The sequence below is a fragment of the Cheilinus undulatus genome, linkage group 18, assembly GCF_018320785.1.
Source record: "Cheilinus undulatus linkage group 18, ASM1832078v1, whole genome shotgun sequence".
Classification (NCBI taxonomy): Eukaryota; Metazoa; Chordata; class Actinopteri; order Labriformes; family Labridae; genus Cheilinus; species Cheilinus undulatus.
This window is the reverse complement of record NC_054882.1, coordinates 39,617,288-39,631,893: the sequence shown is the minus strand read 5'-3', so window position 1 is coordinate 39,631,893 and position 14,606 is coordinate 39,617,288. Positions and strand designations below refer to the sequence as shown.

Sequence of the window (14,606 nt, the reverse complement as noted above, 5' to 3'; positions counted from 1 at the left end):
AGGTCCACTGAGGGGGGATTTAGGGTTTTCTCCAAGTGCTTCAGTTCGCCCCAAATTAATAATTTGAAAAAAAAAACAAGCCCCCTTTCCCCAAAAAATAATAAAATAAAATAAAATAAAATAAAAGGTTTGATTTCTCTACTCCTGTCTTTTCCCTTATGAATTATATTAAATTAGATTAAAAGTTGAAAAAAGAAAAAATATATTTGTAAACCTCCCATTGAAAGAAGGTGAAACATCTTTTTGCCTTCAGACACTTTGCTTTCAGAATTTTAATATTTAAAAGAATGTCAGAATTCTCAGATTAAAGTCAGAATTCAGAGATTGAGGTCAGAATTCTTAAACTATAGTCTGATTTCCTAGATTAAAGTATGAATTTTTATCATTTATCAGATTGTATTCATAAGTTTTTTGAGTAATTTATTGAATATACTGATTAGATAAAGGTATCATAAAAGTATGTATCAAATATGCGACAACAGGTGTTAAGGGGTTAATACTAGTAAGCATTCTGAGATAAAAATCCTGACTTTAACATCAGAATTTGAGATGAAATTCAAAATTCTTATATAAAGGTCAGAATTCTAAGATTGAAGTCATAATACTGAAAAAGTAAGATTTCCATGATTAAAGCCAGAATTCTGAAAAAAGGGTCAGAATTCTCAGATTAGGTTTAGAATTCAGAGATTAAAGTCAGAGTGTAGTGTATTCTGTAAATTCTGTTTTATTTTGTGGGACTTCCGGAGTCTGGCTTCCGGTTGTCCCTTTCTTGTTGCTGGTAACTTATCATGCTTCTTCTGAGGTTCACCATCCCCCACGGCACTGCGGAGAGTGAGCGCACCTGCAGGCAATCATCTAATCCAACTCTCCTTCAAGAAGCAGCCTCAAGCTCACTGCAGTGCCAGAGTTTCGCTCCTTACTCCTCGGGGTAAACCTCAGCGCTCGGCCTTCCATGAGTATCGTGATTTTTGCTACATTCTCTAGTGATTACCTGTGGCTCTATTCTAACGTGCCTCACTCACCGCTCACCAGCAGCTCGTTACCAGCACTCTCACCCACGAAGATTCCCCCCCTTCCTGTGTTTATAATAAACCTTTTAAAACCTTCCCGTCTCTGCAGCTGGGTTCAATTCCACCTCACAAATGACACAGAGTCCTGAATAAAAGTCAGAATTCTGTTGTTTCAACCCTGACTTTAATCTCAGAATTTGATATTTAATTCAGGCTTCTAGATTAAAGTTAAAATTCTAAGATTATTATAAAAATTTTAAGAAAAAAATCAGAATTCAAAGATGAAGTCAGAATTCATATATAAGTGTTAATCCTGACAAAAGGATGATTTCTACGATTTAAGCCAGAAGTCCAAGATAAAAGTCAAATTCTGAGATTAAATTCAAAATACTAAGATAAAAGTCAGAATTCCTAAATTAAAGTCTGAATTCTAAGACTTTAATCTCAGATTTTGACATTGAAGTCAAAATTCTTACATTTGTAGTAGATTCTAGCCAAAAAGAAATCATAATTTGAGATTAAAATTCTGACTCTAATCTTATCATTTAACTGGGAATTATGGCTTTGTGATCAGACTTGAAAAAAGAGTTGGATGTAATAATTTCTGTTGCCTTCACCACACAAATGTAACCTCAGTTTGTAAGTAAATGTTGTTTATAGTGTAGTTATAAAAATGTCCAGCAGGTGTCACCAGGCACCTGTAAAAACAGGAAGTGTACTAGTCAGACGGAAACAGAGAAAAACGGTTGGAGAGACAGTTCTTAAGTCAAGGGATGCATGCCATGGGCTCTATGCATGAACTGCTTCCGCATTTGGCATTAGACCCAATAATACCCATCTGCAGCCGCGGCCACCGCACAAAACACGCCCCCTGCAAAACACGCTATGCACGCTACCTACAAAATACTCCCACTTCTGTGGGTACGGGACAAACCAGGACCCCTACAAAACACGCTATGCACGCTACCTACAAAATACGCCCCCCTACAAAACACCCCTACTTGTCTGGTTAGGTTTAGGGGTAGCTCATTGGGGTAGGCGTGTTTTGTACGGAGTGGCTGTGGCTGCAGCTAGACCCTTCTCATTAGACCGCTCCCACACTTCTAGTCGGGAGAAGAGAAAGGCGTATGATGGCAAATTCGTTGCGGTTTACTCGCTGTTTGCATGAGTTACCTGAACTGTCACTGATGAGTTAAATTTAGCTGAAGATGTACATTGCAGCACGCAGCAACAATGTCCAGAAGTGCTTTTAACCGGTTTTTGAAACATCATTTTAGCACGTTTGGATGCCAAGTGATGATGATAGAGTAAACACAAACAACAATCAAAACAAAAACCCAACGAAATGGACAAATTAAGGCAGTATAGGAGGGTTTAGATTCCGTTGGCTTAGCATGTATCGTTGGGCGGAAGTTGTGAAATGGTCTTATTTTCCACCGGAAATACGCCACCCCCTGCCGTGCATAGAGCCCATTGCCACCCCTCGTTCCCTTGTCCTGTCACGATGACGCACATATTCCAAGATGGCCACCCGAAGCAAGCGTTGGACTCGAGCCAAGACTATTTATTTAATAAGGGCCTTAGAAGATATGGATATAATGAAAAGAGTGGATGGACTTAAGCAGACGGAGTTTGTTTTCTTCTGGTAGACGTAAATACATCACGTCCACCCCCTGTCCAATCAGAACCCTTCCCAACCACCAGACTTTAAGCGGAATTGAATAAAGGCGATTAAATGTGTTTTTCATGTAAACCTCAATTCCGAATTACTATTTCGAAATTACTGTAAACATGAAGGAGAATACTTTGATTCTGAATTATTTAATTCTGAATCATTAATTCAGAATTAAAAAACAACATGTAACCGTGGCCACTATGAGAGGTAGACAATTCTCTGGCGCTGAGGCACGAGACTGCAGCCTACTTCAAGGGGAGCTTAATTGGAGATCGTTCTCAGGTGTGGGTAATTAGCCTTAGTGCCGCGGGAAAGGGAGCACCTCAGGAGAAGTAGAGTGAAGTTAGCCACCAAAACCCAGGCAAACGGAAGTCACCAAAATAAAACGAGAAACTGAAAACACCACGGACTGAGTTAAACAGCTTCACTGTAGTGAATGAGGCTGTATGCACTGCTTTGTAATAAACATCTAAAATAACAGATATCATCTTTATTTGTAACTCCAGTATGCAGCAAAATGTAGATTTTAAAGACCGTGTACAGGCTTCATGTAAAACACTGTACAGAAAAGTTTTATTCTTCCTGTTTTTATTTTCCACTTTTATCTTTAAAGTGGGGGTATTATGCCTTTTTTCAAACTTTACACCATGTCTCTGATACCCACAGAGTAGCTTCACATGGTTTACAGTTCAAAAAACTCATTTTTCCCACAGGAGTGTCCTGAAAAACCCTTATTCCAACCCCCGTCTGAAACACTTTGTTTTCGCTGCTGTTTCTTTAACTAATGTGGCTATGCTGCTATACTAGTACTTGTAAACTTTGAATGAACCAGTCCAACTGAGTAAAATATGGTGAATTTTGATATACGTCCGTACATGTTTGACCCGGAGTCTGACGCTGATAGTTTGGAGAGAAGGGGAAGAAAACCAGCAGCAGCGAAGGACAGAGCAGGACGTATCTGTTTGGTAAGTGTTTAATTATTGTGTTACTACATGGCTTTGATAATGGTTGACTAATCCCTCGCCACACTTAGCAATGTATTTATTCATCTCTGTTCATCTTGTGGGGGCGGTCTGTTCTGCTTTGCCGGCAGCATGGACGAACCAGTCAGGAGATCCTATTGCGATGACCTCATCAGTTCGCTCCATCGAAATCTCGTCTTGGGAGGATCTCGGAAGATCTTGGAGAGATTCTCAACGAACCATTTTCATCACTTCACAGTCTAACTGCAAGATTACTGTCACATACATTTATCTTGTGGTTTGAAAATCTGCATAGGTGAAGTATGGACACCCAACGTTATGACTTTATATTTATGTTCGGAAAAGTATAATACCCCCTCTTTAACTAACCTGAGATATCTGACCTCCTTCTGTTGACCTCTCACTTTAAATTGCATGCTCTGATCTGTAAATAATATGCTTGGAGTTGTGGCTAAAAAGCACTGTGGGTTAAAATTTCCCTTGTTTCTTTCCTTTGCGTGTCTTGTCTTTGTAAAGCTTCTTAGATGTAGATGTCTTAGATGTAGGCTTGGCTGTCTTCCTCAATGTAGATTATTGCACGTTCTCTGTTTTTACCAAGAAGAGGAACGTAAAAGATAGAGAGTTTGAGGCATGAGGCCATTTTACATTTCATCGTCAGAATTAGGCTGTTCGTATCTTTTTGAGAAATTTAAGCAACGATCTAAACCTAAACACATTATTCAGTGTACTTTGGGCTTTAATTTGAGAATTCACTTGTCAAGAAATATTACTCTTGTTAGCTTTCAGTTTGATTAAACTAACTACAACAACAACAAAAGATGTCTAAGAACAGTTGCAGGTACTCAAAGAGCAGTTCTGAAAATCAATTGAAATGTCCAAATGTTCTGTTTTTTAAATGGACTCATGTCTAGAAATTGAGCAAATAAAAAGTAAACCACACCTTCAATCATTGCAAACAAAAACTTTTGGTTCTGTGATTAAACACAACAATACTGCATTAAGTTAACTTTAGCTTATTTTTCTATGTTGATAGTTTATTAAAGGCATTAACTTGTCTAAAGTTGTTCATCTATTTAAGTTTCTTTCACCAGCTGCTTGAAAAAGACTTCCAAGCCAAATAGGCTAAGATGCTAAAACCTAACTCATTGCTAACAGTGCATTTATCTTACAAAATATATTACATTAATTACCCTGATATATTTCTAAAGGTGTTCATTAAAGGCTGGACTTATCAACCAGAAGGAAAATTAAACCTTCACTAAAACTAAAGGCCTTTTGTTTCTAAGTTTTTGCATATAATTACTTGCTAATGCTAACATCGAACCCCATTGCTAACAGTACTGCTAGCTCAATTGCTAATTTGTTAAGTTTTAAACATTTATTTTTTAAAAATGTAAACGAACAAGTAGAGCTTCATTCACAAATCTCTTCAAAAAATGTCACTTTAGCATAAAATTAGCTCGTAGCTCATTTAGCATACAGTGTGCTCTTATTATTTTTAACCATTGACTTCACAAAAGTTGTTAATCCTAGTTTCCTTTAATTCAATCTAAACCTGAGCTAACAGAAAAATGATAACTTTATGATGGCTGTTTGTACAAATATGATGGAGTATCATTAGTGTTTGTCCACTTAGATTCATTGTGCTTTTGCTATGTGTGTATATCATTAAAGCCAGATGCTAGCATGTATAACCACCAACAAAGCTATCGTGAGTGGTGCGGCTCTAGACCATCTCTGATAGCCACTCTCACACACTGTTCATCTAAGACGACCTCTTTAAAAAAAAAAAATTAGAAATCAAATCAGAGGAAACTTCTGTTTAAGGTCCAGACCTTAAACAGACCTTAAGGGTTAAGGTAACAGTTAGGGTACCAAATGTTAAAATTTAAAAACCTGACCCACAAAACCTGATCGCAGCCGTCAATAAAGCTGAGTAAAAAGTGTGCTTAAAGGAAAAAAAGCTTGTCCTCCATGGAAACATTAGCAGCAATATTATATTTGGTAAAAATCATCAGTAAGGCATTCAGGTTTAATCTGTTGTTGTGGGTCATTTTTAACCTTGCAAGGCAGATGGATACGTCTGTTTCCTTGTTTTTCACTGGCGAATCCATCTTGCAAAGCTCCCGTCTGAACCGTTTGGGCCCGGTTAGAAAGTGACAAGACCAATCAGCGACAAGGGGCATTACTTTCAGGCATGGCAGAGTTGTGACGTAAACGAGCAGCAGCAAGAGCTGGTGCAGTTATGGAGGGAGAGCTTAGCATGGATGCTGCTAAAGCGCCAGTTTTATCAGAACTTGACAACATGTCTTCATGAAAAGAAGAACAAAGATCAGCAGTGAGTAGTTTTCTTTTCAAAAACCACAAAAGTCGAGTACTTATATGTCTATAGTCACCATGTTTCGTGTAGCTGCGCACGCGCCGCTCGATAGCAGCTATGTCACGTGTTTTGTTACTCTGTTTGCCCGTGGAGACAGAACGTTCACCCAATCACACTCCAAGTTTTTTCAAATCCTCTGCCTTTTCTCAGATGTTTCCTATTGAAGCTTTACCAGATGGATGTGTGAAACACATCCATCTGGCGTGTCAGGTTAGGTAATTTTTAGGTGGCAAGTCAGTCAAAATGTACCAGGACATGTGAAGGGCACTCGTGATGCCCTGTCATATGAGCGACAAAACCAAACTTACCACTTTTGCTGAGGAGGTTTTTATTGTTGCTTTCTGTCCTCTTTAGGAAGAGGAAGTCAGTAAATAGATCATACTTTATCCTAAACGGAGAAATCCTTCTTTGAAAAGACTGTTTTAAAATTATTCATTTATTTTTACAGATATTTCTAACTTGAAGTTGAATGTAATGATTGTTCAGAACCTTAACTTGTGCACTCTGGTGCAACAAGTTTCTGCCAACTGACATTTAAGTTTCATATCTGTTGCCTACATATTCAAACATATGCGCATTAATTACTGCGCTTGCAGTTTAAGAAAACCACTGGTTTGTGGCCTCTGCCATCTTGGGTGGCTGCTATGGTGTTCTGTCATCTGTTGACTGTGAGATAGTTTGATTAGAAACATTAGAGACTCATGAAGTTACCATAATCAGTCTAATTTCACTTATAATTTACACACATCATCTGCCCATGACTAATATCAATTTCAGAAATAGAAAAAAAAGACATTTTTTTAAGATGAAATCATGTTTAATACATCATCCTACATGCTCACTAATTTCACCACTTTATCTACTGTTAAATCAATGAATGCATGTTTTGAGTTTTGAGTAGGCTGAAGCCAGTGGCTTATTTTTGTCTATCTGGTGCCATTGAAGGAATGACTCAGAAAATCATCAATACGATGAAAAACTAAATGATATTTAAAGTAGAAATCTTCAGCTGTCGCTTTGTTTCAATTCACATTGTAATCTCTGACTATAACTTCACTCCCAAAACTGATACACATCTATATTTAAAAATTGTTCTCACTTTGTAAGTTTCAAACATAAGCAATCCCCTTCAATTATAATTCCTCTGTTTTATTTCATTTATTTATTTATTTTAAATAAAAACAGTTTTAAGATACACCGCTATGATGTGCTAGGATGCATCTTCAGTGATGTTCCTGGGGTCACTGGGGGTTTTGTGTCTTTCAACATCATACCCCATCGCCCAGGTGACCCAGCCAGGGGGATCAAGTCCCAGCTCGCATCCCAGCAGCAACAAGCCAAGGGTCTCCCCTCTTTATCCAAAGCCACATTGGGGCTTTTTCTGCAGCTTCTGTGATGGTGCGTATGACTCCCCTCTTTGTGGCTCCAGTCACACCCAGCACTGTCAGGGCTTTGCAGAGGGATTGCCCCAGGAAGCCTTGGCCGCCCACTTCCCACCATCAAGAGAAAGGAAACACATTATTCACTGCTGTGTACTCAACATAGTTTATGGCTTTCAACAAAAGTTCCTCTATACTTAAGACTAAGAATCAGAGGTGGGAGTAAGTCATTCATGTGCAAGTCACAAGCAAGTCTCAAGTCATAACTTTCAAGTCACAAGCAAGTCTCAAGTCATAACCTTCAAGTCTCAAGCAAGTCCCAAGTCACTGTAATGAGAATCAAGCAAGTCAAGTCCCTGCTATAAGTCAAGCAAGTCACAAGTCAAGTCATTGCTCAAGTCAAGCAAGTCACAAGTCAAATCCTACAAAAATTGGATGATCTACCCCAGAACATATTACTTTAGGATAAATTTATAATGTTAACAAAATCAATATTCTTCACTTCTCTTTTTTGAGGCTGCTTTAAAATGTAAGGTAATAATGTAATAATAGCTTGATATGTTTATATTACATATTCAAATTAAACATTTTCAAAGCTGATGATTATTATTATTGTGCATGTGTATGCTATTAAGTGACTGTCAACAAGACCTACATTTCATGGCTTTCAGAAACTTCTAGGAAAAAAAACTTATAATGAATTTGATCATCAGAAACTAATGTAACTTATGCAATTATTAGTGAAGCAACATCTGCCATGAAAAAATCAACACCTGGGGCCTTATTTATAAAACATTGCGTAGGATCTATACTAAAAGTGTACATGTGCCCAAAAGCTGAAAATGGCGTGCGCCAAAAAAAATAATCTGATTTATAAAACCGTGCGTGCGCACACCTCCAAGCACTTTTGCCTTTATAAATCACAGTCCATGTGGAAGATTATGCAGGTGGATTCATCTCACATCCTGCCCTCTACACACCCACATTTTACCATGAACCTCATGAATGAGCCTGCCGATCGACAGCATTTTACTCTCAATCATGGCAGAGACGACAAGGAAAAGGAATTTCACGGAGACTGAAATAGAGGTGCTTGTGGGTGAGGTGGAGGCCAGAAAAAGTATTTTATTTGGTGATGACAGTAGTGGCATTACTAATAAAAGAAAAACAAGCGAGTGACCGCATGTCATCACCACTATAAACAGTGTGAGTGCCACAGAGCGATCTGTAGTCTGTTCCCTAAGCTGCTGTGCGTCAGGATGAATGAGTCATGTGTTGACCCAGGCCACCGTGCCACTAAATTTTTCAAAACCATGTTTGAGGTATAAATTATTTGTAAAGTGATTGTATGCACATTTTTTTTTCGGTTCACATAGACAAATTCATTTTCACTCGGAGCCCTTAAAGCAACGTGAGTGCAGTCAATTGTGCCAATTACATTTGGGAAACCGGACATTGCTGCAAATTGCCTTTTAATGTTGGCCTGTTCACCCACAGTGTAAGGAAACCCGATGTATCGACTGGTCATGTTTATAATGCCACCCAAAACGGCTGACATTAGTGTGCTGAGGGATGGCTGCGATATCCCAGATCTAAGGACAGAATTTAACTGTATTATATCATACCCAAAAAGGGCTTTGGACAGAAAATAAATGTAAAATTATATGTTGTCAATCATATCAAACACATACCTGTTGGCTAATTCCCGCTGGAAGGAGCCGGTTGCCAGAAACCCCAGAGTGGTCAGCAACTGTATATGCACCGGGATGGCGCGGTTCCGGCGGGTGGTTCTAACATTGGGCCCAGTTCAGCACATAGATCCAAGAGCACTGCTCTAGGGAAACTAAATCGGCTTATTAGCCAGTCATCATCATGGGCAAAAAATCTTCGTAGTTCCTAAAGACTCTCTCCATCCTGATCCTACCATTTGTGTGATCTTCCAGCAGTGCCAGCATGCATCCATTGTGCAGCATTACGCACGAGTGTCACCACACTATTTATATGCTTACCCAGCAATTAGACTTTTTGTTACACACCTTGTCACAATTAATACTAATCAATCAGTGCTATCATCACTCTATATCATTTGAAGATGAAAGTATGATATATGAACATTGTGCATACAGTAGTAGGCCTAATGGCTCACTAAAGGAACACATCTATGACACTGCAGACTTGGGTGTTTATGATTACGCGGGTCTGTAAGTCCGATATGTGATGACATTAAGTGTATGAGATGAATCTGGCTTCAATTCATTACCTCACCATCTGTTTCCCCCGTCTCCAAAATGTTTGTGCGCAAGGATCAAAGTTGACGTACCGGTGCGCACATTCTCCCGCCAAGTTTATTTTTGTAAATCATAAAGTGGCCCCGTTTTGTGAGTAAGCAAGCTTTATAAATGAGGCCCCTGGGATGTAATCACCAGACACCTGGGTGTCTGGTGCCCTGCTGTCCGCCTGGTCATCATATCATGCTTATGCATATCTTAAACTTAATGTTAGTTTAATAAGTTACATTAGCATTTATGTCAGCAAACATTACCATCAGACAATGTATATACACTGCTGCCTCAACGGAAAAAAAAAAAAAAAAAAAAAAAACAGAAAGGCGCCAGTCAATCTGTCGCATTGGACAACAAATATGAATCAAAATGAATCCAACTGCCTACGAAAAGCTAATCCACACAAACTTTATATCACACACACGCAAACACATCCATTCTAGTTAACGTTTGAACCATCTGACAAGCCAGTAAGTTAGCTAAAGATACTTTCACTGCACATTTTATTGAGAAGACATATACATTAGGTAGCTTGTTTAAGCTATGTTAGTGTTAGCAAATGTTAGCTTTTTAACAGCCATAGCAGCTAAAAGACACATTCACGTAGCTTACCTTTCTTTGTGGGTTTTGTAGTGATGGATGAAGTTGAACGTTGTGGTGATCGTGTCACTGAGTTTTGAGCTGCAGACCTTGCATACCGCTGTTCTCTTTTTCATACCATCATCAACAACATAATCCTTGAACCCAAACTGAATTATTCTTGGTCTAGCTGCCTCCATGACTACTGCTCCTGTGCGTACCTGCGGACCGCTGTTAGTCCGTGCAGCATACTGTGGGCTGCATGCATTGCACTGTCAAATCACCCGATCATGTTTCAAAATAGAACATAATTTCTAACATAATTTAACTTAAAAAAAAAAATGCAAATAATTAAATTTAAAAAGTCAAGTCCTTTCAAGTCATCTGTCTGAAGTCTAATTCAAGTTTCAAGTCATGAAGACCAAGTCACAAGCAAGTCAATCTTTTATCAGTGTTCGTCAAGCAAGTCTCAAGTCCTCAAATTTGTGACTCAAGTCTGACGCGAATCAAGTCATGTGACTCGAGTCCCCAACTCTGCTAAGAATTCTCCTTTAAAATAGCTACAATTTGAGGTTGATACCAAGGATGAATAGTTGATCTTTTTAAAAGAAAAGTCTTCAGGTGAAATGCTCAGATTGGCTCATGTGAGTTTTGGGGGAGTTTTTAGAGAAGAAAGAAGTCTACATCATGCACTGGTTTGAGGTAGGTAAACCTGCATATGGCAGTAATATCACTTCCTTCTCCATTATGCCCCTTCTGATCAGTCACATGATGATAGCTGAGAAGAATGGCAGAGGGCTGACCTTTCACATGTCTCACAGCCATCATGAGAAAGCAGTGACCCCCCTGGCTCTCTCCTTCCTCCCCCTACTGTACATGCTTGTACAAATGTACAAAATGTGAATCAAATCTTTGAGTAACTTGAGCAATTACCATAAATTGCAGTGAATACAGTGTAGAAAGTGTTTTTTCTATTACCAAAACGTCCTCTTTTGTAAAGAATCAACAATAATGCTTTTAAGTTCAAATGTTTTATCGTATTAAAGATGCTTTCATACATTAAAAAACTATTAGAAAGGGTCAGTTGACTTATTCATCCATTTGTAAGAAAATACAGCATAAATGTGATTTTTGTTTTTCTTTCGGGGAAGTACAAGTTCACCACTTCCTCCCCTCAGTCGTTAGACATGAACTTGATCATATAAATGAAACCTTGGTCTGAACCTTTCAGTCGTCTCAGTCTGCTCTGACACAAACATCATGAAGACAGCAGTGACCCTCCTGGCTCTCTCACTCCTTCACCTCTGCTCCTCAGTCTCCATCAGCCGCCCCACCAATGGGCTCAGACTATGTCGAGCCTCTTCTGACACCCCCATCACCGCTCTGGAGGTGCTGCCTGGTGGAGGCTGGGACAACCTGCGTAACATGGACATGGGCCGAGTCATGAACATGAGCTACTTCCAGTGCCAGACCACTGAGGACGGGATCTACCTCATCCCAGATGAGGTGTTTGTCATCCCCGACAAGGAAACGGGCGTCGAGACCAACTCAGAGATAATCAGCTCCTGGCAGGAGCAGAAGAGCTCAACATCAAACTCCATCAATGTTGAGGTCTCTTTTTTCTCCAAGCTAAATGCCAAATTTTCTAAAGAAAACACAAGGATGAAAACCCATCAGGTCAAAGACTCTTCAACTACAGCCAGAGTGCAGGTGAGTGTTAATTTTCACAGGCAGGAAGGAAACAATTGGTTCTTAACTGGTGGGTCAGGACTGAAAAGTGGGTTGTGGAAGTGTGCCAGGACAAAACTAAAAGCCTTAGTGGACATACAGTAAATACAGGTCTTTATCTTTGAGATTTTCATATGATGATGAGTAAATTAATGTTAATTTCTAGTTATTTATCACATTTTTTGGGGGTAGAAAAGCAATCATTTTTTTCCAAGATAATGAGGAAATTCCTGGGGAAATCACCATATTTCCATGCTGTTTTTGGAAAAATGGTTTAGAATAATGCATGCATTTCTTTCTGTAATGATGCGCTTGTTCTGTCTCTTTGTTTAACTGTGTTTGATCTGCAACATTTTTGGTTTAATGAATAAGGTCAGATTAATCAGTAGAGTCAGATTCAAACCTTCCTGCCTTGAGGACGAAATTCTCCTTACATGGAACAGATGGAAAACTATCTGCTAGGCAGACCACACCTCAGAGCCCCATATTAATCTTGAAGTCAGTTTTTTTTTTCATTCTGGGATTAATTTGTATAGTGGCCACCTTAAAAAGGAAATCAAAGCATGTTTTGGAACAACAATAATAATTTATTTGCCCAACAATAATAATGTAGGTCAGATGTTAAAACTTAAAACATGTAACATTATTATTTCTTATCTTTTATCCTCACAGATTCGTAACCTGATCTACACAGTAAAGGCTTATCCAGACTTCACTCTGGACACTTGCTTTGCACAACGAGTCAAAGAAATCGCCAGCGCCGTTGAGAACAACCAAACAAGACATGCAAACTACCTTTCAGAGATGATGGTTCTGGATTATGGGACCCATGTAGTTACAAGTGTTGATGCTGGGGCTGCTTTGGTTCAGGAAGACTACCTCCACTCGTCATATGTGTCGGACAGTAAGTCAGACAGTTCAAGCATCAAGGCACAGGCAGGGCTGAACTTTTTTGACAAAGTCAAGTTTGACATAAGTAGTAATAGCACCCACCAGAGCTCCTCACTTAAGAAGTACCAGTCCAATATCTCATACTCTCTCATCCAAAGCCATGGTGGCATTCCTTTCTATCCTGGCATCACTCTGCAGAAGTGGCAGGAAAGTATCAAGAACAACCTAGTTGCTATTGATCGCTCTGGATTTCCTCTGCACTTCTTCATAAACACCAACACCCTCCCTGATCTGCCACAGCCCACCACTGAGAAAGTTGCTCTCTCTGTGAATCAGGCCATAGAGCGATACTACAAGATCAACATGAGGCCAGGCTGTGTGGACGTCAACTCCAAAAACTTCAACTTCCAAGCCAACATAGATGATTCTTCCTGTGAGGGGCCTGCTACAAACCTCAGCTTTGGTGGGGTCTACCAAGAGTGTCATCCAATCAGCTCAGATGCAGGCCCTCTATGTGACACTCTAGCCCAGAGAAACCCTGACACAGGTGATTTCTCCTGTCGTCCTCCTTACACCTCCACTTTACTTAGATCAGAAGTGAGACAGCAGGGTTACACTTCACACTTTTGCTGGTTAAAAAAATTATGTTTTGACATTCATTATGTTCGCTCTGCACACATTAACACCTACTGGTGCTCTGTAAATGGAGAAGCCCCAGAAAACTCAGGGTATCTGTTTGGAGGGATTTACAGCCCCTCTCTTCTGAACCCCCTCACCAATGCAAAAAACTGCCCTCAAAGCTTCATTCCAGTCAAGTTTCTGTCTGATGGACAGGTGATCTGTCTGAGCAAAGACTACGAGGCTGGCAGTAGATTCGCAGTGCCGTTTGGAGGCCTCTTCAGTTGTCAGTCAGGCAACCCACTAGCCAGTTTCCAAAACCGCTGCCCTCTCACTTTCAGTCAGCATCTTGCTTCAGTGAGCGATGGCTGTGAAATCCTTTACTGTGTCCAGTCAGGGCTGTTCACAGCAGGGCAGCTACTTCCGGTTCATCTGCCTCCATTTACTAAACCTCCACTTGTCAGCATGCAGGCTGACAATAAAGTGATGGTGATGACTGACGGAGATAAGAACTGGGTCAGAATAGGGCAGTCCAAGTCATGGAAACTGGTGAAACAAGAGGAAATCAAGGAAATCATGCAAAAGCTCAACCCAGGACCGGATGAGATGTCGAGTGGAGAGAAAGCTGGGGTAGCGTTCGGGTTGATTGGGATGATGGTGCTGGTGGTGGTGGTGGTAGTCCTGGTGAAGAGAAGGAGGGGGCTGTCTGGGTTTAGGGCAGCTAGAGGCTATGAAGAATTACGTGGAGGAGCTGTACAACATGAGGAAGAGAGGGTGACAGAGCAAGATGAGGTCTGAGAATAACAGGCTGAGGTTAGAAGCTCACACAGGATAACAATACACTCAGGCCACTTTGTTATAAAGCCTGTTGGATTCTCAAAAACTGCCTCTTTGGCAAATTTGTCTCATGCTTCTTAAATGTATTAAACCTGACAACAGAATCAATTTCACTTATTGATTTTCATATCAAATTTAATAAAAACGTATGCTGATTAGTTGCACTCTAATGTTACCACATAGCTGTTCACAGTAGCTTAGTACGTTTGATGAGAAGATGTGGCAAAAAATACCACTGCACTTC

General features: G+C 39.8%; 1 protein-coding gene across 1 annotated transcript; it reads left to right on the top strand.

The window, feature by feature from the left end:
- Positions 1-11,548: 11,548 nt before the first annotated feature.
- On the top strand, positions 11,549-14,323 carry LOC121525984 (macrophage-expressed gene 1 protein-like). The gene is made up of 2 exons (XM_041812232.1): positions 11,549-11,998; positions 12,689-14,323. Exons 1-2 carry the CDS (start codon positions 11,549-11,551, stop codon positions 14,321-14,323), a joined length of 2,085 nt encoding a protein of 694 aa, XP_041668166.1.
- Positions 14,324-14,606: the final 283 nt, after the last annotated feature.

Excerpts from the sequence above, each read along its gene's own strand:
- LOC121525984 (XM_041812232.1), top strand. The coding sequence starts at position 11,549 with ATGAAGACAGCAGTGACCCTCCTGGCTCTCTCACTCCTTCACCTCTGC. Across the intron at positions 11,999-12,688 it reads CAACTACAGCCAGAGTGCAG|ATTCGTAACCTGATCTACAC; the intron begins GTGAGTGTTAAT and ends TTATCCTCACAG.